General features: G+C 34.7%; 2 protein-coding genes across 2 annotated transcripts; both read right to left on the reverse strand.

Annotated features, from left to right (window-relative positions):
• Nucleotides 1-20,272: 20,272 nt before the first annotated feature.
• On the reverse strand, nt 20,273-20,961 carry LOC127905700 (uncharacterized). Its single transcript, XM_052455517.1, has 2 exons — nt 20,865-20,961; nt 20,273-20,768 (listed from the first exon to the last, which is right to left on the reverse strand). Exons 1-2 carry the CDS (start codon nt 20,952-20,954, stop codon nt 20,364-20,366), a joined length of 495 nt encoding a protein of 164 aa, XP_052311477.1. The 5' UTR covers nt 20,955-20,961; the 3' UTR covers nt 20,273-20,363.
• Nucleotides 20,962-21,564: 603 nt separating this feature from the next.
• On the reverse strand, nt 21,565-22,103 carry LOC127905612 (uncharacterized). The gene is made up of 2 exons (XM_052454828.1): nt 21,829-22,103; nt 21,565-21,732 (listed from the first exon to the last, which is right to left on the reverse strand). Exons 1-2 carry the CDS (start codon nt 22,050-22,052, stop codon nt 21,576-21,578), a joined length of 381 nt encoding a protein of 126 aa, XP_052310788.1. The 5' UTR covers nt 22,053-22,103; the 3' UTR covers nt 21,565-21,575.
• Between the last annotated feature and the right edge of the window lie 5,043 nt (nt 22,104-27,146).

A 27,146-nucleotide genomic window follows, 5' to 3' on the forward strand; every position in this document is an offset into this window, starting at 1 on the left:
AAAAAAAAGGCAAGTGAATACACAACAATGAAACAAAGAGGAAAGACTAAAACCACACTTCTAAGCCAACCTCTCAAAAAAAAATTGTTAAATCTTCTCTAACATGTCCCCATCATGGATGACATGAAAGAATAGGAAAGAATAATAAAGTATAGTATCCTCCCAGCCCATAAAAAACATGCCCAAAAGTCCGCCACTGAAATGACATTATTAAAAAGGTGACACGTGAAAACTTAAAAAATAAAAATAAACATAACCAGAAGGCACTACGTATCTGGTTTCATGCCAACTGAACATGAATGAGAGCTAGAGAAAGCAACAAAGTGGCAAGGGAAACAATTTGTCCCAAACCAACAGAACACCAAATCCAACCTTATGGACCAAAGATTTATTAATCTTTTATAAAACAAAGTACTTTTAATTGGCCCAAACCTATAATAAACTTTGAAAACATGGTTTGAACCCACCATGGTTGTGGGCCCAATTATTAGGCCCATACCTGGCTCCCCTGTGGATTTGGGTGTGAGGCCTAAGCAACACCCCATGGGCTTGGGTAGCATGCCCGAACCCAGGCCTTTTGGGCTCAGGTGTGGAGTTTCATTCCGGGCACTGGGATGAAACACCGAACATGCAAGCAGACACTTTGTTTTTATAAAAAAAAAAAACAAATCGATCCATTTACTTTAATTGCCCTTTCTTAGACCTTTCCCTTGTGAAAGCACAAAAGAGGGAGACTTGCTTTTACTTGAACATGTATTCTTCAACTTCTGAAATCACTAAAACAAATTAGAATTTCAAGTTTAAGTGGCTTACCTTGAAGTCTTATATCTCACTTACCTTAACTTCTATTCTCATGATCTTTAGCTTTTAGAAAGCTAACATGTTATACTATGCATAGAAACAAAGTTTTGACATTCATAACAATGCATCTAAAAACCTTAAACCTCGAAAATAAGTCGATTCCAATGTCCAAAATTTCATATTCATATAACCTACTTTGATATATTATATATCACTCGCCATATCTTTATTTCTAATGATCTTAGACTCTTTGAAAAGCTAAGGTGGCAAAATAAACTTATCAACAAGAGCTAGACATCAATGCATAAGTATATGTAAATTACAAGCACTAAAATAAATCAAACAACCATTATTGCAAAAAAAATTAAATGCAAAAAACTCACAATTTTAAATTAAAGTACCAATAATACCAAGATTTTCAAATTTATTCCACATTCTAAGTTGAATGTTTGGTGCATATTTCATGTCATCTTGTATTATCTACATGAAATTGTAAATTATGAACATAAAACGAGTTTAAACACTACAATAGTTATTTCTCACTACATAAATTGTCTTTTAATCTATAATTTTAAATATAAATTACCCTATTATAGAGAAAAAAAAAACATATTAAAATCTTGTGATTTGGTATGCCTTTTATAATGAGTTTTCATTGATGATCATAATTTGATTTTATATCAAAAACTCATATAAATAACCACGAAAATAACAAGAAAGATCTAATACCATTACAAAGAAATCAAAATCAAATCATTATCTCTACTCCAAGTCATAGAGTCTACAAAAGCCCTGGGACATTTGTCATTCCTATTGTTCTAGGATTAAGATAATAATAACAATAATATAGATAAATAATGCAATGTAATTCAATTAAACACAATTAACACAATAATCAACAATATAATTAAAGTGTTTAAAATAAATAGGTAAGGGATATAAATTACAAACTCGGTTTTTAATGTGGTTCAGCAAGCCTACATCTACACGTCAAGCACCAAACTAGTTTTGAGTATTATATTCTTTCACTAGTCCAAGTTCAAGATTACAATTGTCTTTCGATGAATCCATACCAAGATTTTTCTCACTCGAGGATATGACCTCTTCAAGATTTTTTCTTGGTGAAATTCTCTCACTAAGACTAAGAGTTTTATCCTAATACAATTAAAACTTGTATTTCTATAACTCACTTAATTGCACTTAGATGATTTATAAGTGTTTAAGTGTAGTCAGTATGATTATAAATACTCTAGAGCTAGAATATGAAGGTTCAATTTAGCACAACTTTAGAGTATGATAGGATTGATGATTTCATGTTGGTTTCTTTCTTAAATAGCTTCTATATCATATATGTTTAGAATCCCCTTTTTTTTTTTTTTGCAAGAATAAGAGTTATTTATATGTTTTAAAAAAAAACCTAATCGTTTCTAGCTATTGGAACCCAACTGATGGTTAAAGTAGTCGACCAGTTTAGAGTGGTCAAGTCAATCTATTGACCAGTTCATACAGATTTTCAGGTGTTCATTCCTGATAAACAAGAGGTTGATCGTTTCACTTGGTATCACCAAGTGGTCAACCAGTTCAACATAAGTTCTAGATTTTAACAGTTTGATCCTGGTGAATCTTGAACTGATTAATCAATCCTATATACATATAGAGTGAAATGTGTGAATTTATTTTATTTGTGCTATCAAAATAAGATATAAAGATTTACACATTGCACTAAAATGAACTTCTTAAAAACTTGTTATGTTGGTTATTATTGACGGAAACATTGTCATGATTTTTCATTACTAAATATCATTGTAATTTACCAATATTATTTTTTCTATCGTTATTGTCATTGGTATTTAAAATTTTTTGATAGCAACTCAAATCTGCATCCCTAAACCCAGGATAGAGATCGATAGGAAACTTGTCATCACTTGTGGTTTCATATCCTGCGATTTATGCAAGCACGTGACAGTAGCAGAGCTATGTTCATTGTGCTCTTTATGATCATATCCTCTTGCTTGCAGTACAATAATCTTAGTGTCGTACGCTTCCCTCGCATCATTTGTTTCTTGTGCTAATAATTTTAAACTCACAAGTCAGTGAAATCACACCTTGTAGAGTTTCATATATGAACAGCAAATTATGTCATCTTTCAATTCCATGCTAAGAGGTGAATCGGTGATAATTAGCAAGAATTAATATGACCATGCATATATGAACAGCCAAATAGAAAATGATGATAAATCACAGAGAAGACACAGATTGACTATAACAGCAGAAGTTTTATTTATATCACAGAAGAACTCACAAGCTGTTGACTCTAGTTCTACCTCTCCTCGTCTAAGTTTAGTAGAGGGAGAATATATATATATATATATATATATATATATATATATATATATATATATATATCACAGCAGGACTATATATAATACAAGTACTGGAGGATGTGATGCATGCAAGACAGATATGGTGACCAATTAAGCACCAGCTATCTAGATCTTTAAAAGGGAACTGGTTTTCCTTTGCGATAATTAATATAACCCCTCCCACCATAGAGTTGAGCTGCCTCGTCGCTGTCGATAACTTTTGTTACAGGAATTTGGCTTGGCGGATGAGGATTGGGGATCTTCAGAACTGGTGGCCTCTTGGCCCGGCCGAAGCTCTCATCTATGGCCGCAAAGCCCTCCAACCCAATCTTAATAAGGCGATCTGCCTGGCGTGCCATGTTAATAACTACAATTACTCAATCAATACACAAGACAAGTGGTTGTGTGTATGTTTTGTTGGTTTGCTTGCTATGGCTTATATGTGTGAGACCAAGCCAACCTTTATATAGATGGGAAAAGTTTGGTTAACAGCATCTGTTAATGAATAGTGTTGATAACATTCATCAAATTCAAATATTGTTATCTTAACTAGTGAAATAAACAATCAATATATATATATATAAACACAAAGATATTTAGAAAAACATAAAAAAGAAATTATAAAAATCAAAGAAAAAAGAGAGAGAAGAGAAAAAGTATTAGTTTTTCATCGTATATTATCACGGGTAGCCAAGTGAAAGTTTGCATCACCAAGAGTTCGTTGATATTGAATTCGAGTTTGGATATTCTAAGATTTGAAGATTTTGGATAAACAAAATAAAAATAAGGAACAGAAACATTTTTCAGTGACAAATACTGTCAGCCAATCACTACCCTTACATATATCGATCATAGGCATAGCACCAGCCAGCAAGGTTCTTTCTTTGCAGCATCCCTTTCTCGGTCCCAATTTATGAATTTGTGCTCGGAATAAACGAGAATATCAGATAATGTGACTAAAGAAAACGAGAAATTCCTGCTTTTGGTGATTCCAATCCTTGTTGGCAGACCCAATGAAATACAAATAAAACGTATTGTGAATAAAAATTCTCTACGACCGACCCCATGTTCCCATGTTTGACAACAACATTGCAAAAAATCGTGGAAGGAAAAGGAAGATATATATGGTCAACAGGGTATGTGAATTGATCTTTTTGCCTAAGTTTGCGTAGTGGTGTGCGACACAGAACGTGGAGGTTAAATCTTTATGAGTCGATGCATATATTCCCCCGATAACATTATCCCACCCAGTCATCACATGAGAACTGTTTCTTGAGCAAATTCTTTTCAAGAAACTAATAAAGGGATAAGGATGATAATTTATTCCAACTCGATAGATATCAATCTGAACTCAACTCAAATATATTTAACATTTATTATTTTGTTTATATAAATACTTTAAATTCCAGTTCCAAGTAGATAAAATGCAGAAAATCGCATTCAATTATTAAATAAATGATTCCTTCCAACTTGTTTCCAAGAATCGATGAGACTGGTCATATCTTCTCTTGGTGAATCTGATCCCTTATAACTAACTTGTCCTTTTCAATTTATCTTACCCAAGATTTGTTGTATTTATTTCGTTAACATGACATAATCAATGTGACGAAACCTCTCCATCTCTTCCTAACAAAAATCTAGCTACATTAATTACGAGGAGTGGAATTCAACCAGTTAAATTTTGGGTATGTTTCTTATAAGTTATTAATTCAAATATTATAAATCTTAAAGTCATTAGAAACTTACTTGATTATTAATTTTAGGATCTCGAAGGATTAGTTGAGGTGTATGTATGCTGGCCTGGACACCCACGGTTACCAAAAAAAATCTAGCTATGTTGCTTTCCAGAGATCACCAGTTCGTGTGCTATAAACTTTAGAGTTACTGAAGGCTTACTTGGTCATTAACTTCAGGGTCTCAGAGGATTAGTCGAGGTATACGTAAACTGACCCGGATACCTACGGTACCAAAAAAATCTAGCTACGCATGGCCGGTCTCAAATCCGAATAAGGTTGTGTTTGGGAACGCCGTGCAAACCGCGTTACCTTAAATTTTGAATTTTTTTGTTTTTGCTAAAAATAAAAAAAAAAATTATATTTTCAAATTATTTTAATGTGTTAATATCAAAAATAATTTTAAAAAAATAAAAAAATTATTTTAATATATTTTTAAATAAAAAAATACGTTAAACTTTATCAATACCACAATCTTGGTTGCATTAATCCAAAAGACAGAAGGAATAGTCAAGACAGGATTTTTTAGTCAAAAAGCTGCCCCAAGTTCTATTCTTTGACAAAGATGAAATGACTACTGACCGTATCGTAGTTCGCAAGTTTGAGAAACTATATGTTTAACCCCTGGGTATCGAGCTTTTTTTCTCTACTTTCTGTTCCTAAAGTGAATGCTCTGTCTGAATTTTTAAATTTGTTATAGTTTTTGCTGGGCAAACTCTGGTGCTTGGGGCAAGCCGAAACAGCTAGGAAATGGCCAGAAAATTAAAATGCCAACCCGTGCATTTGTAGCTTTTCTTTATCCATGAAATGCAATACAATAAGCTTGAGGCAAAAAAAAAAAAAACAAGAGAGAGAGAAAGAAAAAATTAAAGAAAGAACGGTTCCGGACACAATATTTTTTCATACACATGATATGCAAATCAATTTTTACATCTATATTTATTTTATGTACTATCGTATGTCAATATCTTTATTAATAACATGGAATATATGATAATTTTAAAGGATATAGCTCAATTGATCAGATTCTAAATTTATTCTTCAAAAGTTATCAGTTCAAGTGTCACAAATCTCAGAGTCACTGGAGGTTTACCTGGTCGTTAACTTCAGGATTTCGAGGAATTAGTCAAAATACGTATAAACTAGTCTGAACACCTAGATTGCAAAAAACAAAATAACATCCATGGTACAACAAGTAATAACTAACTAACTATATATATGTGTGTGTAGCATCGAGTACTGTAGCACTATGTAGTTCTGGAGCTGCAGAGAGGGGAGGAAGAAGTGATTCGCGGGTTAACGAAAAATGACGATTACAGGAAGCTTGTTAGAGCTGCCTCTGCCAGGAGCTTAGGTCAAAGCAATGAAATTGAGATGTACATGCAGCAATTGAGGCAGCAGCAATCATCGATAATGGTGGGATTCAAAAAGTTTTTGCCAAAACATGTGATTTTGAAACAGGCGCAGGTGCCGTTGTGTAGCCACAGTTGGGGCCAAGAAGTATATATATTTTTTTACCATCGCCAACTAAGCACTCTGGGTACCTAAGAAACACATATGCAACAGCAGAGAAAACAGAGAAAAGAATAAGAGGAACTTTTTTTTTTTTTAGCAATTTCAACCATCCAATAAGGCATCACGTCAATGATTATCCAGTCTGGAAGTTGATCGACGATGAAGCATCATATTATTTGTTGGAGGCTACTAAATGTTAAGGTCATAATGCAGGATCCAACACATGTGGCGAAGATCAAGTGGTTTTGTTTTGTTTTGTTTAGGCAACAGTCATTATTTTTATCCTAGATATGTGTTGGATTTCTTTGTAATTGTGTTTATGAGTGTAAACACCAAAAAAAAATTGAGTAGTAAAGCCGAAATGACTCCACCATCATTACTAATTTCAAAAATCAGCAGCGGCACAGTTGGCTGCCGATTTCTAAACCGGAAACGCTGCAGTTTTTCTATTGATTTCTGAATCGGCAACAGCAAAGTTTTTTACTGCTGATTTCTGAATCAAAAGCGAAACAATTTTTTGCTGTCGATTTCTAAATTGGCAGCGACGCATTTATTGGCTATAAATTTATGAATTGACAGTGGCGCAGTTCTCGCTGTCGATTTCTGAATCGGCAGCGACACAGTAAAACTTAACAAAGAATTAGTGTTGGACCGGCCTACCCTAAGGGAGAATGGGAATAGAAATCAGCCCAAGGATAACTCAAAAGGGAGATAAGGACAGCCTTGGTCCAACGTCCAAATACCCTTTTGCATTTAAGAGAGGTATAAATGCAGCAAGGAGGAAGGGGCACTCTTTCCAACACGGGTTGCATGCTCTTGCTTTCTTCCTCTCCCCCAAAAAATCTGCCTGCACCAGTTGCATACCCAGCTGCATGCACCACCTTTGAATGTTGAAGAAGAAGGGTGACCAAGGGAAAGACAGAAGTGGTCGAAGCCATGGAAGGAGAAGGAGTCTAGACCCCTTCCCCATAACTGACTAGCAGCTATGATTGCAACAACAACCACCCTCTCCAAGAAGAAGACCCACCTACACTAGTTACATGTCCCATACCTTAACTATTTGAAGAAGAAGAGAGCTAGGGAGTTACGTTGATGACTGAAACCATGAGAGGAGAGGGGGTGTGACGGACCCGCTATACAACAGAGATGGAAGAGAAGGAAAAACCGAGATTGAGGAAAGAACCATGTCACCAAAACCTGCTCTAAAATTGTATAAAACATGAGGTAAGAAAGAAGTATTCTTCCTTGGCTGGTTACTGCTTCATGATTTCAGAACAAGGAGGGGATGAAAACCCCAAAGTAGAAGGTTTAGTGCCCATGCACTCATAGTTTCGAAAATAATTAAATGGGAGATCTAAGTGGAATGATTGATGAACTTGAATGAAATATGGAATGAGATGAAGAAATGCAGAAATTATGATCTTGTTGAACTCTTAAGGACATACTTAAACTAAAACAGAATGCATAATGGCGTTATTATCTTGATTCTTGCATGTATGATAGAAGAACTTGTGTTAGAAAGGGTTATGTACAAAATTGTGTAGTCATTAGGACCTTAGACCCTGCTGAAACCAAAACTGGAACTATGTTGGTGTTGATGACATAAATTTCTGCTTGTGTTTGATGAAATTGTATAATAATATGTTAAGATGATGTTATGTGCAAAGTTATGTTGTCTGCAGTGAATTAGTTCGCTGTCGAATTGTGTGGTCTTCAGAGAATTAGTTCATTGCCAATTTGTGTTATCTGCAGCGAAGGAATTTTCACTGCCGAATTGTGTTGCCTACAGCGAATTAGTTTCACTGTCGAGGGTGTTGTCTATAGCGAATTAGTGTTGCTGTCGATTTGGAGTGTTTGCAACGAAATAGTTTCCCTGCCGATTTGTGTTGCTTGTAGCGAACCAATTTCGCTGTCAAATTATGTTGTATGCAGCAAATTAGTTTTGCTGCTGATTTGTGTTATCTGCAACGAAGGAATTTTCGCTGTCGATTTGTGTTGTCTGCAGCGAATTAGGTTTCGCTACCGAATGGTGTTCCCTGTAGCAAATCAGTTTTCGTTGCCAAATCGTGTTGTCTGCAGTGAATCAGCATTCGCTGCTGAAATTGCGTTGTCTGCAATGAATTAGTGTTCGCTGCTGAAAGTGCGTGTTCTGCTATGAATTTGTCATTCACTGCCGAAATTGAGTTGTCTGCAGTGAATTAGCATGCACTACTGAAAGTGTGTATTCTGCAGCAAATTTGTGATTCGCTACCGAAATTGAGTTGTCTACAACGGATTAGCATTCGCTGCCGAAAGTGTGTGTTCTGCAGCGAATTTGTGATTCGCTGCTGAAATTGAGTTGTCAGTAGCGAATGCTTGCAATGAATTGGCATTCACTGCCGAAATTTTGTTGTCTGCAGTGAATCAGCATCCACTGCTGAAAGTGTGTTATCTTCAGCGAATTTGTGATTCACTGCCGAAACTGAGTTATTTGTAGTGAATTAGCATTCGCTGCCAAAAGTGTAGTTCTGCAGTGAATTTGTGATTCGCTACTGAAATCTAGTTGTCTGCAGCAAATTAGCATTCGCTGCCAAGAGTGTGTTGGCTGTAGCGAATTAGCATTTGCTGCCGAAGTTGAGTTGTTCTGCAGCGAATCAGCGTTTGTTGCTGAAAGTGTATTGATTGTAGCGAGATTGTGATTCGCTGTCGAAATTGAGTTGTTTGCAGCGAATTAGCACTCGTTGCTAAAAGTGTGTTGGCTGCAGCGAAGTAGCATTCGCTGCCGAAATTGAAGTGCCTGCAGCGAAACAGTTTCTGCTGTCGAATTGTGCGGTCAGCAGCAAACCGGTTTTCATTGCTGATTTTCTATAATAGACTCCCCGATCATAAATGACTTAAATGCTTGCAACAATTTCATTGTATGATGGTGTAAAATGTGGAACACTTGAATGTGAACATATGGATTCTTGGAATAAGTATAGTGATGAATGTGATTTGAGGATGCAAATATATTGATTTGTGGCATTGATGTCTTAGGTGGTGAGGCCATAATTATCATACCCGACCCAGAGGTTGACTCGGTCAAGGAGCCTGGTCCCGGGTTACACGTGTTGACTCGGGTCAACCCGGAAAAAATTAAAAAAATATATTTAAAGTTTTAATATTTCATATGAAAAAATTAAGAAACAATTCATGTGAATATAGGCTATACACGTTATAAATAATGAAATTTAGAAGATTATTTCAAAAAGTTTTATAACCCACATTGAAAAGATATCATGTTAGTATGTTATCATTTTAAGTTGAAGTATTTGAACCAAAAAGGTTTTTTATTCCACATTGAAAAAACTTAACTTTTTTTTTTGTGAATATAGAGTATATATACTTTTTAAAAAAAAAATTGGTTTCAACTTTCAATGGTCTTTTTGCTTGCGGACTGCATGCTTGGATTACTATTTAAAAAAATAATATCGAATTTAAGATATATATATTCAAATTCTTAGATTAAAAAAATACTATGAATAAAAACTAATATACAATTTTTCAAAAGCTTGATAAATATAAAATGTTACTCAATTAGTTTAAATTAGTTTAAGCAGTCTGATTCTTAAATAAAACGAAAAATAAACATCTTGATTACCATAAATAAATTGATAATATAATGAGTACATTGGTTAATAAATAACATCAGCTATTTCTAAAACAAATCAGTTAAAATATTTATACTTCCAAAGTAAATTACATTAATGATTTAAACATATATGTAGTTTGAAATTCATCAAGCATTCCTAATTTCTTCATTTCCTACAATTTTTATTCAATGAAAAGCAACAGGCAATAGCGCTAACTTATGTTTTTTCATGGTATGAGAGCGCAGGCCTTGATAGTCGAAAACACAATGAACACAACTTTAAATAATAATACTAATTTAAAGTATGTTTGTTTTTATATTTTAAAAATATTTTTAAAAAAATTGAAATTTTTTTCCTTTTAAATTAATATTTTTTATATTTTCAGATCGTTTGATTGATGTAATAATGTTAAAATTAATTTTTTTTAAAATAAAACAATTATTTTAATATATTTTTAAATAAAAAACATTTTAAAAAACAAATATTAATATACACTCAAAACCCATGTTATTAAACCCGGCCCGGCCCGGCAGGTCGACCTGGTGGCTGGACCGATCCGGGTTTAATAAAATATTGGTTGGGGAAATAACCCGGTCGACCCGGTGGGTCAACCCATGACCCAGGCGAGACCCGGTGTTTTTTTCTTCTTCTTCAAATGTGAGATTTGAAACCCATTAATATATATACAAAAAAGTTATGTTTTTTCAATGTGGGATAAAAAACTTTTTAGTTTAAAAACTTTAACTTAAAGGGATAACATAATATCTTTTCAATGTGGGATTTGAAGCCTTTTCGTATATATACTCTATGTTCCCAAGAAAAAAGTTATGTTTTTTCAATGTGAGATTTGAAACCTATTAGTATATATACTCTATGTTTCAAAATAAAAATTATTTTTTCAATGTGGGATAAAAAACTTTTTTTGTTTAAATACTTCAACTTAAAAGCTTAACATAGTATCTTTTCAATGTGAGATAAAAAAAAAATTAAAAATATTCTTTTAAACTTCATTATTTACAATATGTATAGCCTATATTTACATGGATTTTTTTTTTTCATATGAAATATTAAAGTTTTAAATATATTTTTTAATTTTTCTGGATTGACCAATGAAACTCAGGACCCGGCCTCTTGACCGGATCAACCCCGGACCGGGTTTAATAACTATGGTCAAAACATGAGAGAGGGAGACTGCCAGGTGCACGCCTGTAAAGACATCAATTCACCATATTATTTACATCCTTTGGATAGCCCATGAACTATTTTTATGCCCTGTGATATTTATGCGGGTAATTATCCCACATGAAAGAGGGCTATGAAGAACACTCATCCTGCCAAAAAGAAGATTAGTTTTGTAGAGGGTCATTAAACAAACCAGACAAGACTTCACCACAGAATGCACTTTGGGTTAAAAAAAAAAACGGGTCTCATCCGGGTTTTACCGGGTCACCTTGGTCCCGGCTTTTGTTGGGTTTTTGCTTACCCCGATTTTTTACCTTACCTGGACCGGTCCAGCCACTGGGTCGACCGGGTCCCGGATCGACCTGTCGAGCCGCTCCGAGTTTAATAACTATGGGTGCGATCGGGATCGGACCATCGTCAGGACAAGGACAAACCGCAGGTGGAACATGTAGGTGATTCCCACCTTTTTCTCGTATGATGTTTATGTTTTGAAATGATTTACTTATGATAATATATTATAAATCCTTGTTGAATGATGAAACGGCGATGAAGTGTTTGATTGAATTCTAGATGATTGTCGAAATGACTATGAAATGTCGATCGAATTCTTGATGAATGTTGAAACAATGACAAAAATGTTAATGTTCTGAAATGACCTGTTTGAGGTGGATATATTATCGTGTTACGATGAATATTAAACCGACTATGAGATGTTGATTGGGCTATTATGAATTTGGGATGCTGACGAATGGTTGTATGAGCATTACGAATGACCTACTGTTGTATTTTATTGAGTGTAAATGTGAGGAATGGTTGTATGAGTATTTCGAAGGATCTACTGTTGTAGTTTATTGAAAGTAATTGTGACAAAAAGTTGTATGAGTATTACAAAGAATTTGTTATTGTATTTTTATGGAATGTAATTATGACGAATGGTTGTATGAGTATTTTGAGGGCTCTACTATTGTATTTTATTGAATGTAATTGTGATGAATGTAATTGTGATGAACTTTTTTATGGGTATTACGAGGGATCTATTGTTGTATTGTATTGAACATTAACTGTCATGAATGGTTGGATGAAAAATATGAAGGGTCTATTGTTGTGTTATACTGAATGTTAAACTGTTGTGGAATATTTGTTGGTGGATTACAAAGGATATAATATCTTGTTATAGTGATTACATAAACTGCCTCTGGAACGTTTGATGGGTTAATGATTAGCTTCGGTTAATGACATCCTAAGTGGATGACCGGGATTGAAAAATGATTAGCTTCGGTTAATAGCATCCTAATTGGATGACCGGGAGTGACAAATGATTAGCTTCGGCTAATGGCATTCTAAGTGGATGACCGGGACATACAAATGATTAGCTTCGGCTAATGAAATTCTAAATGGATGACCGAGATGGATTAATGATTAGGTTCAGCTAATGGCATTCTAAGTAGATGACCGGGACTGAAAAATAATTAGCTTCGGCTAATGACATCCTAAATGGATGACCGAGACTAATAAATGATTAGCTTCGGCTAATGGCATCCTGAGTGGATGACCAGGGTGAACAAATGATTAGCTTTGGCTAATGGCACCTGGATGAACAAATGATTAACGTCGGCTAATGGCATCCTAAGAGAATTGCCGGATTTGGGAGTTAAGAGTTAGTTTCAGGAGTTGATGTGTTCATGGGTTCTATGTTTTGTATATACCAAGTATATGAAAGAACTACGATTGTTATGCTTTAAACAAAGAATAACATTAGTTCGGTTAACGGTATTCGAGATGGATGACCGGGTTTGAGTATTGTAATTAGCCTCGGTAATTGACAAATCATTAAGGGTGGTATTTACATAAGTAAGGAGAAATGAAAAAAATTATGCTCTTTTGGTCCATGAGTGAAATGTAACGTTAATATTGCTTTATTATGTTTTTTTTTAAATTACCTATAATGCCTGAAATTACCTTGTGCTGTAATAGGGACATCATACCAGCATGGTGTATAAGGAAATCCATTTCACGGCTCACTCATTTGAAAAGAATTATATATTCGCATGTTATGGGTCATATGAGTTCTGTATAAACAGACGTGTAAATCGCTCAATTAGTCATCCAACCCTTTTTGTAAAGACTTGTAATGATAAAATGAAATGGAACACTGATGTGAATGTGCGATCATGTAGATATGATGTCTATGAATATACGTATGTGGTATTTTTCTTATGAGAATGTCATGTTGTGAAATTACATGAGGTCAGGATAACAAAAGTATTAGTTGTGTAACTTGTTGTTCGGCACTCTCGTATGAACTCGTGATGATATGTTTGATGAGAATGTTGATTTATGTTATCCTACGTGGATTGTGTCTTGTCAATGAATAAGATACAATTATAAATTTGCAGGATGATATAATGAAAAATATCTAGAACCGAACGAAAAAATCCATCGATTTTGACTCTGAAAAGACCGGGTAGTTACAATGAGCATCCTATCCAATTTAATGCATTTCAAGCCGTCGTGAAGAAAGTGGTTGCATTGCTATAAATTTTTGTTTCCGTTGCAGTATAACAGTTTAAGATAAATGGTAAAATTTTAAGGAGTTTTGCTATGAAAAATTTGTTCTTGCATCAATTTCTCTCAATCTGATTCCCTATATATTATCTCTTTCAAGTTTATTTGCTTTCTCATTTACAGTTACTCAATTATTTTTAATGAAATCTCAAGGTAAAATTCGAGCGTATTCGTTTTATACCATTATAAATCAATAAATAAATTTGGTCAAATTTATTACAATATAAAAAAAAAACGTATAAGTTCATAAGAAAAAGGTATAATATAGAAACATTTCAGTAATTTTACACAATTATGAACTATAATTATTTTTTATATTGAAAATATTTATATTTTTTATGTTGAATTTTGTTATAAAAAGATATTTTTAATATGATACATCTAAATTAATAAATTATTATTATTATATTGATTTTTTTTAAAATTAGTCATCAATTTTTTAAAAAAATTAATATTTTTTAAACCACAAATCTATAGTTAGAAATGATTGTTTCAGTTTGATTTTGAATAAAAATACTAATAAAACAAAATTTTTATTTTTTTAATTATGAATCAAACTGATAAACCGGTTCAAACTCAACCAGTTTAGTTCAGTTCAAACCCAACCAGTTTAATAGTTTAATTCAGTTTTTTCTTCCAAAATTAGTTAAACCTTTGTCCATTTAATTCAACTTTTATCGTTTTTTTAAAAAATGAGTCTGGGCTTTTCATAGGTTGTATTTGGTTGTTTTTTTTTTTTTTACCGGGCTGTTTTTTTTTCTAAACAAGCAGGATTATTTTGTATAAAGTATTATAATACATACATACAAGCAGGATTGCCAATACAATGATTTGCCACCATGCCAAAACGTTATGTTCTTGACATGCAACTACAAAGTAAACAAGAACAAACCCTAGTACTTGTTCAAAATGTTAGTAGGCGAATGACATTATAATTGTTACTGCCTAATATTTTACTTGATTTTTAATTAATTTTTCAAGAACAACTAAAAATAATAAAAATTTAAAAAATATATTTTTAACGTTTTTATGTCACTAAAAATATATTTTTCCTACCTGTTCAGTTATCAAAACGCCTTTTAAATTAATATTTAAAGCTTTTTAAAACAAAAACTTAAAATACAAAAAATTTAAAATTTATAAGTGACTATATACAAAAAGAAAAGGTTAGGGGATCAATTTGTTTTTGAATTGCTTAATCACCAAGAAAATTTGGGGACCAAATAATTAAAAATAACGAAATTTTTTTAATTAGCCTCATCTCCTTCAATGTTCCAACCTCCATTGAAGCCTCCAGTAGGAGTCCAGCAGGTTCCACCGTAAGCCATCATGAGCAGCAATAAAGGTCTTCCTCTCAGTCACAATCGTCTCTCTCATAACTCCAACAGCAACACTGTGAGCAGTGGACCAGCAACTCCTCAGCGGCAACTCTCTCCTCAACCGTGCAACAACATATTAGCCTCATCTCCTCTGCATTGTGGGTAACAGTGAAAGATCTTCTTCATCAGCAACCATTGTTACGATGGTATGACAGTTTCCTTCAAGTAGCAATAGCAGAGCATACTGCCAGCGCTTCCTCTCTTTCTTTTAGCCATGAGCAGCAACATTGTTGTCTCCCAAAACCGGTGTAGCTGAGTTCGTGAGACTAGTAGCAGCTGCAAGATCTTCATCCTCTTAGTCCAGCAAACAGTCGACGTTCTCTCCCTCCAGCTCAACATTCAGCAACAACAACAACAGCTTCACCTTCTCAGTCTTACTGTTGTGACATCATAATACCAACATCCAACTTCTCCACATTGATGGCTTTCTAGTAGCAGAGCAACACCAACGCTGGACAAAGTAGCAGCTTCAACTGTGAACAACACAGCCAGCATCTCTCCCTCAATTAATTCTTCCCTGCACTACACCGTGAGCAATCAACAGCAAGAGCAGCAACTCTCTCCTCAATCGTAATCTTCAGCAGCCATCCACAATTCAAAGTAGCTTCCTCCTCTGCGCCAGGTAATCGTCATTCCTCTTTAACTTGCGCTTCATGTTTTCTTTTCCTTTGAAAGAGGCATGTAGAACGTGAATTAATTCATGTCCTGCTGCCTCTGATTTCTTTCTTTTAAAATGAAAGAGGGATAGGCTGGACTCTCAGTCCAGCCCACTAAAAAGAAGAATTGAGGCTGACCGGGCTGGGCTTGGATCTTAAGCTCAATCATCCTATGAGCCTAATTCATAGACTAAGATGTGTTTGCAAACACACCCTAATACCTTTTCATTATATTTTTTTTAATTAGTTTTTACTTTATTGCTTAGCCAAACAAAGAATTTTTAACAAAATACATCGGAAAATTCCAAAAAAATTCATGGATCATTTTGAATCTATTTGTGGCACCCTTTCATGTTTTTCTTAATTGTATACTTCATATTAGAGTTTTGGACTTATATAGTAAGATACTGACCCGATATTAAAGTATTCTATTTTCGCTGAAATTTTAAGAAATTCCAAAAATTTCTATAGAAATTTCCTCACTTTAAAAAAATACAAAAAACATATGTTTTGTGGGTGTGCATAGAATCAAGTTTCTCAAAAATACAAAGAAAATCATATTGTTTAGTATTTCCATATTTTAATTCAAAATATGTTCTTGCATGCATTTTAAGATTTAATAATTAGTTTATTAAATTAATGAGAATTAATGGTTAAAAATCCTGATATAGAATGTTGGACATACAAGTGAGGCTGGTATTTGAAATATTAGAGTTGATTAGAAAATTCTCAGAGTTATTCTAAATGTTCACTAATTCTAATTAGAAGTATTTTTCACTATAATACATAAATTACAAACTTTTTTTAGAAATTTATTTGGGTACACAGTCCATTTTGTATTTTTTTTTAAACATGATAAAAATAAAAAAAAATTAGAAAATATGCATAAAAAACTTTTAAAACTTGATCGTATGCGCGAAAAAAAAAACATATTTTTTATTTTTTTTAAATGAAGAATTTTTGGATTTTTTTTCTTTTTTTTTTTTTGAAAGTTTAAAGAAAAATCAGGTATCTTTAATATTGAGTTCATATCTTATAGTGTAAGTCTACAACCTAATATTAAATGAAATTCTCTATATGTGTATGTGTGTGTGTGTTTTGAAATATAGGATTTGTTTTTGAATTTTTGAAAATTTTCAAAATTGTTTTGAGAAAAATCAGGTATCTTTAATACTAGTTTTGTATCTTACAGTGTAAATCCATAGTCTTGTATTAAGCAAAAATTGTTGGAAAAGCATGCGAGGAACCCACAAATAATTTCAAAACAGTCCCTGAATTGTTTCTAAAATTTTTGAAATTTTTAAAGGCCTTTTAGGATAGACACACAAATAAAAACTAATTAAAACTAATGAAAAAAAAGCTTAAGGAGTGTTTGTCAAACACGCTCTTAGTGTAAAGTCAAAGACATTAAAAATACCTTAAAATCATGTTTGATAAACAGACTTTAAGGATCCAAACAAGGTCTTGTTTCTTAAGAAAAAATGAAGCTAGCTAAACATGCTGTTAAGTCTAGGTTGGGCTTGGCCCAACTACATGGGTTAGGCCTATTGGACCTGAGATCCAAGTCCCAACGTATGGATTGGGCACGGGCCCAACCCGATTTGTTGAGCCAACAAATAGCCCAATAAGCCCCTTTTATGATGTGGGCTGGACCCAGCCTAGCCATACGGGCTAGGCTTAAGTCCAGCCCATCCAACTTGGTCACTGGTCTATCCTGGTGACCAAATTATTAGCTTATGCAGAACATAAATTGTTTCAATATGAATTAAAAAGAAGAGAAGGAAAGTTACATAGGATGGATGAGATGATGTTGGTCACTGGCTAGTGGCTCAATCGTTCACGGATGGTGGTGATTTGGATGTGAAGGAATAGCTGAAGGTTGAAGGAGAAGTCATTGAGTTAATCCTGGAGTAATGGAGAAACAATGGAGTTGGCTACAATGATAGGGTAAAGGTGGTGGTTGCTCTCGGTTGAAACAGGGGAAGGTTAGTGGTTTTGGTTCATAGGTTAAACCATTGTGTCTCACTATATAAAGGTGTCTTTTTCTTTTTCTTTTTCCTCTTTTTTTTCTTTGGTTTTGGTTTTCTTCTCTCACTATTTTTTCTTCTTTTTTTTTTTGGCTCTTATGGAACTGGTATTTATAAGGGATGTGTGGCATCACGTGGAGATGCGTTATGGTCATTCATCCTTTTTAAACCTCCTCAATCATTGATGCAAAACCAAGACCTAAAACCTCTATTGAAAAGGTTGGTTCTGCATACATTTTTAAACCATCCTTGCAAACATGTTAGAGCAGGGATAGGACTGAAACAAGGCTGGCATAATCCTTCTTCATTAGATGAGCAGGGAGAGCAAGCATTTTTGGTCATTAAGATCAAGCTAAAGAGAAAACATAACGCCTAAACCCTCCCTCCACACAAGTTATTCATGTCTATTTTGAGAAGAAGACAATAAACAATAGTCAAACTACACATCATCTAGTTTATAACTAGCTTTGATACCCACACGATGCCGCGGGTCATTTTTTTTGCATAAAAAATATTTAAAAAAATAAAAAAAATAAAAATCTTGGGTTTTTCTACAAAGTTATACCCAATAATCTTGGGTTTAGCTGCAACGCCTGACCTAAGAGTAATATTTATAATATTAATAATAAAATTAAACTTACATGACCCAAGTTTAAGTGAGTCTGGCTGTAACACCGGACCCACGAATACTGGATGTGGGTCTGGTTATAAGGTCGTGTCATAAAAGTGTGATAATTAAATAGATTAATTAAAAAAAACAAAGAAAAAAAATCAACATGAAGGAAAAAACTAATGAAGAAAAAGAAAAAAAAACATTGAATTAATTGGGTCAACCTTTTAAACCAGGTTATCCTGTAAAACCTGGAATTTGCGTCATGAAAGTTTAATAACTAAATAGAAAAATAAATGACGGGTTTACCTAGAATTAACCGGGTTAACCCATCAAACCAAGTTAACCCGTCAAGCCCAGGATACGTGTCATGAAAGTATGAAAGTCTGATAATTAAATAGAAAGAAAATTAACTTTAACAAACTAAACTAAATGAAAAAAATAACTCGTCAAATCAGGTTAACCCATCAAACCCGAGATTCGTATCATGAAAATCTGATAACTAAATAAAAAAAATTAACATTAACAAACTAAATCAAAAAAAAAATTCATAAAAAAATTAAAAAGAAAAAACAAAAGGAAAAAACAATTATATAATATAATACAATATAATAATAATTATTATTATAATTATAATGAAAAAACATGGGGAAAATTTCAAAAAATGAAAAAAAAAAGTGGGGAAAGCTAAAGCTAAATTCTCAACAACTCAATATTGAAAAAAATAAATTTAACAAATATAATTTTTTGAAAAAAACATGTGGGGAAAACACTGTAGTCAAACAAAAATCATGTAAGGGAAACACTGTAGTAATCCATAGTGTTTTTTTTTAAAAAAAAAAAAAGCTACAAAGCTAATCTCTCAACCAGCTTAATATATAAAAAAAAACCGACAAAGGCTATCTTAAAAAAAATGAAGAAGTCAATTTTGGGTAAAAGAAATGAAAAAAAAATGTACAAAAAAGGAAACAAAAGCAAAAAAAAAAAACACGTGGGGAAAGCTATACTGTTTTAAAGAAAAAGATAAAAAAAAAAATAATAATAATAATAAAATATGTAAAAAATGACAATTTTGGAAAAAAAAAACTACAAAGCTAGATTATCAGCCAGCTCAATATTGAAGAAATAAATTCGATAAAGATAATTTTTTAAAAAAATATATTGGGGAATTTTTTTAAAAAAAAAAACTACAAAGCTAAATTCTCAACCAACTTAATATTGAAAAAATAAATTTAACAAAGATAATTTTAAAGAAAAAACATGTGGGGGAAACACTGTAGCCAAACAAAAACCATCACTACAACATTATCCAGTTTTACCGACGGAATGATTCCGTCGGTGACAGCAATGAAATCCGTCGGTGAAAAAAATACCGACGGAACACGTCCGTCGGTAAAACAGTCATCGGTAAATCCCATTTCCGTCGCTAAGTCTGTCGCAAATAAAAAAAACCACCCACCGACTGTAATACAGACGGATACGCGCGCCAAAAAAAAATTCCCCGCGGGAACATTACCGACGGGCAATCCGTCGGTACTTTTAAGGGTAATTACCGACGGCATCACCGACGGAACATCCGTCGGTAATTATGGCATGGCTTGTAATTTTGTTGCAACTCTCTGTGTAATACCGACGGATAATATCCGTCGGTAATGCCGTTGGAAGTTGATCACCGACGGATAATATCCGTCGGTGATGTCGTCGGTAAAGATGGCATGGATGGTAATTGTTCGGCAACTCTCTGTTAAATACCGACGGATAGTATCCGTCGGTATATCCGTCGGTAGGTATTTGAAATATATAAAAAAAAAATATTAATTGTAAAAAACCTTAATAAACAAATAAAAATGCATTAAACATTAAAAATGTAAAAGTAATAATATTCATTACAAATTTAATGTGTTTAAAAAACAAAATTAAACTAGAATAGCGGCGGAGCTGGAGGAGGAGGCGGAGGAGGAGGAGGCTGGTTGTTCCCGGGACCAAACGGCCAAAAAGAAGCTGCACAAGTATCGTCACCCATCTTTGATCTCATCTCCATGACTATTTGACGGAGCTCATCATAATTCGTCGAGAGTTGTTGATATTGTTGTTTCAACGCAATGAACTCCTCAGACTGGGTGTTCGATACTGATGGAGAGCTTCCAACAGTTGAGACACTACGAGTCGAACGCAAGTTGTCAGCCGTAGTGTTGGAGAGCCCGTAGACCCTGTTTTTATCGGGTCCACCAGACGATCCCGCCTCCATCCACAAATCTGGATCGAAATCTGGATGGGTCGACGGATTGTCCCCATATCTCTCCCTCAACCGGCTATTATAGGTCTCCTGAAAATTCCATCGGTAAAAAAATCATCAAATGCAATTCAAGATGCAATTCAAGAAAATAATAACTTACAAAATAAAATGAATGAACGAACATACCACGAAGTGCTGAGCACGGTTGTCCACGAACTGCTGCACCCCTTTTTGGCGGTCTTGACTCCGCACATGCGTCTCTAGAAACAGCTCCATTGGACTCGGTTCACGTTCAAGAGACGCAGCCTGTAAGGAAAAAATAGGTTGAAAGTTAAATATATTATAAGGAACGACAAATTAATTAACGATATATTTCAATAAAATTAATCTTACCATCCGCTTTGCATGTGCGCTGAATGGGACGGATCCGCCAGTGTGCGTGGTCACCGAACCATAAATTTGCCGGTTCCGGTTGTCGGCGCCAGACTGTGAGCGCCGTGAGAACCGCTCTGAGGTCACGTGCTCAATATATGCCGTCCATATTTCCCCCGAGATGAATGGCGGTTTGAATTCCTGCCAAACCGCCACCTCATTCCATCCTTCAAGACCGTTATCCCTCGCATGTCTTTTTGATTTTTTTTGGGTGTCATACCAAAAATCACACAACCTACTTCCATAGTAACAAATTAGAATTTAAAACATTAAATTATAAAACAAAAATAAATATTATTTTTGATGTTACCTAGTTGCCGCGTGATTCTCTCATACCCTCCTCACAACATTGTTGTCCGCCCTATCCCACTCAAATTTGTTCTGTGTATATAAATAATTCATATAAAATAAAAATAGTACAAGATATAAAATTATAAAAATCATTTATTAAAAATAAGCTGGAAATTAAAAATTAACACCGACCTGAAATCGCTTAAACCATGCATCGATATTAGGTTTCCACTCAGGATGTTTGGAAACCTGGCTCCATTGAAACAATGGAATCTCCATCGACGATTTAAACGCCAATGTTATAGTCCTTGCAGCCTCAATGTTTGTAAACCTGAAATTAAATAAAAGTAGTAATTAATATTAATTAGTTGTTCATAAATTATGTTATAAGTATATAAAAAAAAATCTAAAACCTAAACAAACTTACATTGAGAGGTCATCCTTCCATTGTGCCTGGTACTTGCGGGTGAATTGACCCCGCTGTGAAGGCACACCGCTTCTGCGCTGTGAAACCGCGCTAGAAGAGGCAGCATCACAAGTTGGCGTAGATTCCTCGCCGTGATCAGCACCTAAGGATACGTCCTCCTCGCTGCTAGAAGAACTAGCTGCAACCGTCTTCTGACGACGTGCTGTAGATTTCATTCTACGCATCTACACACATGTATACGAATAATTAACTTCGATTATTTAAAAAAAAAACTCGACAGAGTCTCCCCTGTACTGGGGGGTCCCAAGTTGTCGACAAAATCATATTACACTTCCAATTTTATTTCACATCCCGATCCAATCATCCTGGATCTCAACCCAACTCATCATCATCAACACAACATTTTATTCAATAACATCATATAGAATTACAACTATGAACATTCATTTAATTATTTTATCCTAAATTAAGATAAACTAATAATTAAATGCAATTCTATATATATAAAGTAACATTTTTAAAATAAATCAACAATAACAATTATAGCAATACAAACAATAATATCCTAAATTAAGATAAACTAATAATTAAATGCAATTCTATATATATAAATTAACATTTTTAAAATAAATCAACAATAACAATTATATTTATAAACTAACATTTTTAACATAAATTCAACAATAACAATTATAGCAATACAAACAATAATATCCTAAATTAAGATAAACTAATAATTAAATGCAATTCTATATATATAAATTAACATTTTTAAAATAAATCAACAATAACAATTATATTTATAAATTAACATTTTTAACATAAATTCAACAATAACAATTATAGCAATACAAACAATAATATCAAAACTAAAAAACTAAAATTAATAAATAAAATTAAAAAACTAAAAAACACTACACAACACACAAAATTAAAAAAACATTATATCAATTCAAAATAAATTTGGGAATAAAAAATGCTTACCTTAATAATGTGTTGAATTTAAGATTTTATCTACAAACAATATACAAAATAAAGAACACCAAAAAAAATAATCATAATTAAAATAAAAAAAATACAAAGATAAAGAAAAAAAATACATACCTTTTAAAACTAAATGAGAGAAGAAGAGAAAGGGAGAAGAGAAAGGGAGAAGAGGAGAAGAGAAGTTAAAGGGAGAAGAGGGGGAGAAGAGGAGAAGAGAAAGGGAGAAGAGGGGGAGAAGAGGAGAAGAGGAGAAGAGGGGGAGACGAGGGGGAGAGGGAGGAGACGGTGCGGGGGGGGTGGGCGCGGCGGTATATATAGGTCATTTCTGACGGAATTACCGACGGCACTTAATTGCTGTCGGTGCAATTAATTTTCGTCGGTAATTCCGTCGGAAATTAATTGAAATGCGCACCAAAAAAGTTCGAAAATCCCGCCAAACTTTTCGATCCGTCGGAAATGCCATCGGAGATGGTGAAGACGGACACGTGTCAGACATGCGCGGTCTCGTCGGTAATGCCGTCGGTATGGGACGTCGGTAATGCCGTCGGTGATCTGCAGACGGACACGTGTCAGACATGCGTGCGGAAAACCCGTCAGTGATGCCGTCGGTATTAGCGTCGGAAAGACGTCGGTGAATGTGGCAAAATCCCGTAATTTTTTTGCAACTCTCTGTGAAATACCGACGGGTTATAGTCCGTCGGTTTATCCGTCGGTGAAAAGGTAAATTTTTCTTATTTTTTATATGTAACCCTCTCAAAAAATCTTGAATTGCAAACTAAAAAACATACACAACACAATAACAACGGCTGACCCTTAAAGAAGAATAAATATTTCATGTTTCAAATTATTACATTATAAAAATAAGGCTTTAAAACATGTTTAGTTAGTCGGAATTTTCATCTTCGTCCTCCATTGAATTGTTATCATCAGCTTCATCGCACTCTTCAATTTCGTTATCATCTTCTTCAACAACATTCTTTTTTCCACTAGTGGAGCTCAGAACAACATTCAACTCCTCTGCGTCAACATCAACAAGACTATCGTTGAAAACGCGAAAATTCGAATTTTCTTCTAAGTCAATCGACGGAGCAACTCGGTATGGTTCAACCAACTCACTAGCTTGAAAGACTTCATCTATCACACTTGTGTCTTCGTTCTCATCCTGAACAACCTCGACACGACCCTTGGGTTTTGTTTTTAAAACGGATAACCAATCAACTCTTGATCGGTCCTTTCTAAAGGAAGGGGTGTATGTGTAATAAACTTGTTGGCATTGCTTTGCGAAAACAAAGACGTCGTTTACGTTGCGGTGTCTAGCTTTTGAATTGATTTCAACGAGACCATAGTGAGGATCTACTCTGATTCCTCTGTCAGTTGTGTCATACCAATAACATTTGAATAAAAACACTCTATTTTGCTCGCTATGATATTGCAGTTCGATGACCTCTTCCAATCTACCGTAGTAGTCAACTTCAAACTCACTAGAAGTCGATCCCTTAATACAAACACCGCTGTTGTATGTCTTTCTTCCATGCCCGTATTCTTCAGTATGAAAGACATATCCATTGACAAAATATCCATTATAGCACTTGACTTTTCTTTCAGGGCCCAGACATAGTAAAGACAGTGAAATAGCAGCACTACCTCCCATTTGATAAACCTAGCTTGTAAATTAAATACAACAATAATCAATAAACGGATATTATGTAACATTGACTACAATTAATTACATTGCAAGAGATAATGAGTTTGTGCTAGGACTTACATGTGTTCTAAACCATGTGGCAAATTGTTCATCTTGTAATTGAAAGATCTGGGATTCGGTCAGCTGTGAGTTATTGGACAGTAAGTATCGTCGATGTTGCCTGCAAGGTTGTTCCAAAGTATATGAGTGTATGGCATCACAAAACATAAATAGTACACTCTTGACAAAGTTTAAGTCGAACATCTACTTACTTAATAAAAGGTCTCAGCTCATCACAGTTAAATAGGACATAATTGTGTGCTTGTCTGAACTCTATTTCAGACAAATATCTTCCCCTCACGGCATTTTTAGGTGTGGGTCGTCCAGGATTGGAGAATATTGACAAGTTCCCACTTGAATGCACTTCACCATCATCATCATGCCGTGGAACACGGTTTATCCTCGTTCTCAAATGAGGTTCGAAATAGTATGAGATAAATATTGAGATCTCCTCAACAATATACGCCTCACATATTGACGCCTCAACATGCGCCTTGTTCTTAACCTTTTTTTTAAGATTGAACAAGTACCTGCATATATATATATATATTAATAAAAAAATTATCAATTAAAAACATTAAAATAGAAATAAAAACATTTAATTATAAATGTCATAGCAACTGTAATATCTAACCTCTCGAATGGATACATCCATCTGTATTGGACCGGTCCTCCAACTTTTACCTCAAATAGTAAATGTACGGGTAGATGCTCCATTGAGTCAAAAAATGATGGAGGAAATATCATCTCAAGTTTGCATATTGTCTCGACGATATTCTTTTCAAGCCTCTCAATGAAATCAACATTCAACTTGCTGGAGCATATATCTCTGAAGAAATGATTAATCTCCGTTAGTGCATCCCATATCCCCTTTGGCAACAAATCACGAAAAGCTAATGGGATGAGTGTTTGCATAAACACATGGCAGTCATGACTCTTCATTCCATATAATCTGCATTCCTCCGTATTAACCAGCCTTGATATGTTCGAGGCATGTCCATCGGGGAAACGCAGACTCTTAAGCCATTTGTAGACTAGTAGTTGTGCGTTTTTCTCTAGCACGAAGCTTGCTCTTGGTTTTGCGACCCGTGACCCATCACAAACCAACTCCATATTTTTACGGTTACAGAACAGCGCTACATCCAATCTAGCCTTGATGTTGTCCTTTGTCTTCCCCTTCACATCCATGACGGTGTTGAAAATGTTCTCAAACACGTTCTTTTCAATGTGCATGACGTCAAGGTTATGGCGGAGAAGATTGGTCTTCCAATAAGGAAACTCCCAAAATATACTTCGCTTCACCTAATTATGGGTCAAACCAAAACCAGGAAACTTCTGCTTACCTGATTGGAGACCAAACACAATTTCACCGTACTCTGACACAACATCAAACAATTCTTCACCGGAAAGACGCAGGGGTGCAACATCATTTTCAACCCTGCCAACAAAGAAATCCTTTCTGTTCTTTCTGTACCTGTGGTTATGTGGCAAGAAACGACGGTGACAGTCAAAAAAAGAAGCTTTACCCCCGTTTGTTAGCGTGAATGCCTTGTTGTTCTCCATACAATATGGACATGCTAGCTTTCCATGCGTGCTCCAACCAGAAACCATTCCATAAGCTGGGAAATCATTGATAGTCCACATCAAAGCCGCTCTCATAACAAAATTTTGTTTCCTCAAGATGTCATAAGTCAAAGCTTCAGAGGACCACAACTGCGTCAACTCATCAATCAACGGACGAAGACAAACATCTATATTCCGCCCCGGACTGCTCGGACCTGGTATGACCATAGATAAAAACATGAACTCCGGCCTCATACACATCCCCGGTGGCAAGTTATAAACCGTCAGTATGACCGGCCAACAAGAATAAGGAGCAGCAAATGACCCGAATGGATTGAATCTGTCTGTACACAACCCAAGACGCACGTTCCTTGATTCAGCTGAAAAGGGAGGATGCATACTGTTAAAGTGTTTCCAGGCTTCACCATCAGAAGGATGAACCATCACTCCATCAACCGCATGGTGTGATTGGTGCCATGTCATGTGCTCAGCAGTCCTTGGTGACATGAATAACCTCTGCAGTCTAGGTGTGATTGGGAAGTATCTAAGTTTTTTATATGCCACGAGAGTCTTCCCTCTACCAGTTCTGGGTTTGTAACGGGAATGCCCACACGTCATGCACTCGGTCATCTCGGCATTTTCAAGGTAGTATAACATGCAGAAGTTAGGGCATATATCAATTTTCTGGTATCCTAAACCGAGGGGTTTCATCATGGACTTGGCAGCATAGAAGTTCTCTTTCAGCCTGTTCCCTTCAGGTAAAATGCTTCTCACCCATTCAATAATCTTGTCATAACCGGCCTCACTCAACCCGTGATCTGACTTGATGGTGAACACCTGTGCTACGGCTGATAATTTACTGTGGTTCGTGCAGCCATCCCATAATAGTTCGTCAGAATCTCTCAACAGATCAAAAAACCTTGCTGCATCTGCATTAGGTTCTTCTTCTACGATTGGACATCCCCTGACATTATCTTCACTCATTCTCATTGCATCCATAACCATATTCCTGTAAGGATTACTG

This window comes from Populus trichocarpa, chromosome 8, assembly GCF_000002775.5.
Source record: "Populus trichocarpa isolate Nisqually-1 chromosome 8, P.trichocarpa_v4.1, whole genome shotgun sequence".
Classification (NCBI taxonomy): domain Eukaryota; kingdom Viridiplantae; phylum Streptophyta; class Magnoliopsida; order Malpighiales; family Salicaceae; genus Populus; species Populus trichocarpa.